The 923-nt window shown below is 41.8% G+C and overlaps 1 protein-coding gene across 1 annotated transcript in view; it reads left to right on the top strand.

Annotated features, from left to right (window-relative positions):
• The window catches only part of CCDC126 (coiled-coil domain containing 126), a 32,641-nt gene extending 31,779 nt beyond the window's left edge, over positions 1-862 (top strand). The window contains exon 2 of the mRNA XM_006832211.1: positions 678-862. Within this exon, the coding sequence (XP_006832274.1) occupies positions 678-862 (185 nt within the window). The remainder of the gene's footprint in view (positions 1-677) is intronic.
• The last annotated feature ends 61 nt before the right edge of the window (positions 863-923 follow it).

The following is a 923-nucleotide window of genomic DNA, read 5'->3' as shown; positions in this document are numbered from 1 at the left end:
AAAAAAAAAAAAAAATCAGAAGAAAACAAAGAATATTGACCACCTTTCGCTCTGAGGTTCCCGCAGGCATTAGTCCGTGGCGGGTCTGCCTGCTCCCCCGCTTGGTCTTGCCCAAGTTTTCAGCTCCTGGCTGCTGAGCTGGGCAGATTAGATAGAAAGAGATTTCTTGCTTCCACTACAAGTTCCACTAGCCATAAGCCTTCAAACTTTTTAAATATCCCTACATATGTGGTTTAGAGTTTTGGAGCTCTCCCCTGAATCCACTTCACCTGGTGTTCTTTGTTATTGCTGATGGAGATCTTCACTGCACCTCTACCATATCTGCCATCAAACCCCATCTCTGATCAATTAGGTTTTAATTGGTAATTTGGTTTTACCTGTTTGTGATATGGGTGTATTCTATCTAGTACATTTTCTCAGATGACCCAATAATTGTTCACCTTTTCCCCTCAAACTTCATTTTTTAAAAAAAGGGCTATCTGTAGTCCTGGTATGGCTCTGCAGGATCAGCATTCTACTATGAGGTTGGTTTGAGTCACAAGGTTGGTGGTTCAAACCCACCATTCACTCCTTGGAAACCCTATACAGGATTGCTATGAGTCGGAGCTGACTCAATGACACTAACAACAGCAACAAATCAATATCTAATATGATATACTCTGATTTTTTTCCCTTAGCGGATCTGAAAAGAACGATTGCTGTCCTTTTGGATGATATTTTACAGCGCTTGGTGAAGCTGGAGAGCAAAGTCAACTACATTGTTGTGAATGGTTCAGCCACCAACACTACCAATGGCACTAGTGGAAATTTGGTGCCAGTAACCACAAACAAACGGATAAATGTATCAGGCAGCATTAGATAGCAGTTGAAGATCACCTCATGCTGCTACATTCACCATGGATTATAGCCTATGGCAGAAAAGC

The sequence above is a fragment of the Chrysochloris asiatica genome, unplaced genomic scaffold (assembly GCF_000296735.1).
Source record: "Chrysochloris asiatica unplaced genomic scaffold, ChrAsi1.0 scaffold00006, whole genome shotgun sequence".
Lineage (NCBI taxonomy): Eukaryota > Metazoa > Chordata > Mammalia > Afrosoricida > Chrysochloridae > Chrysochloris > Chrysochloris asiatica.
The sequence above is the reverse complement of the archived record's forward strand: the minus strand, read 5'-3'. Positions and strand labels throughout refer to the sequence as shown.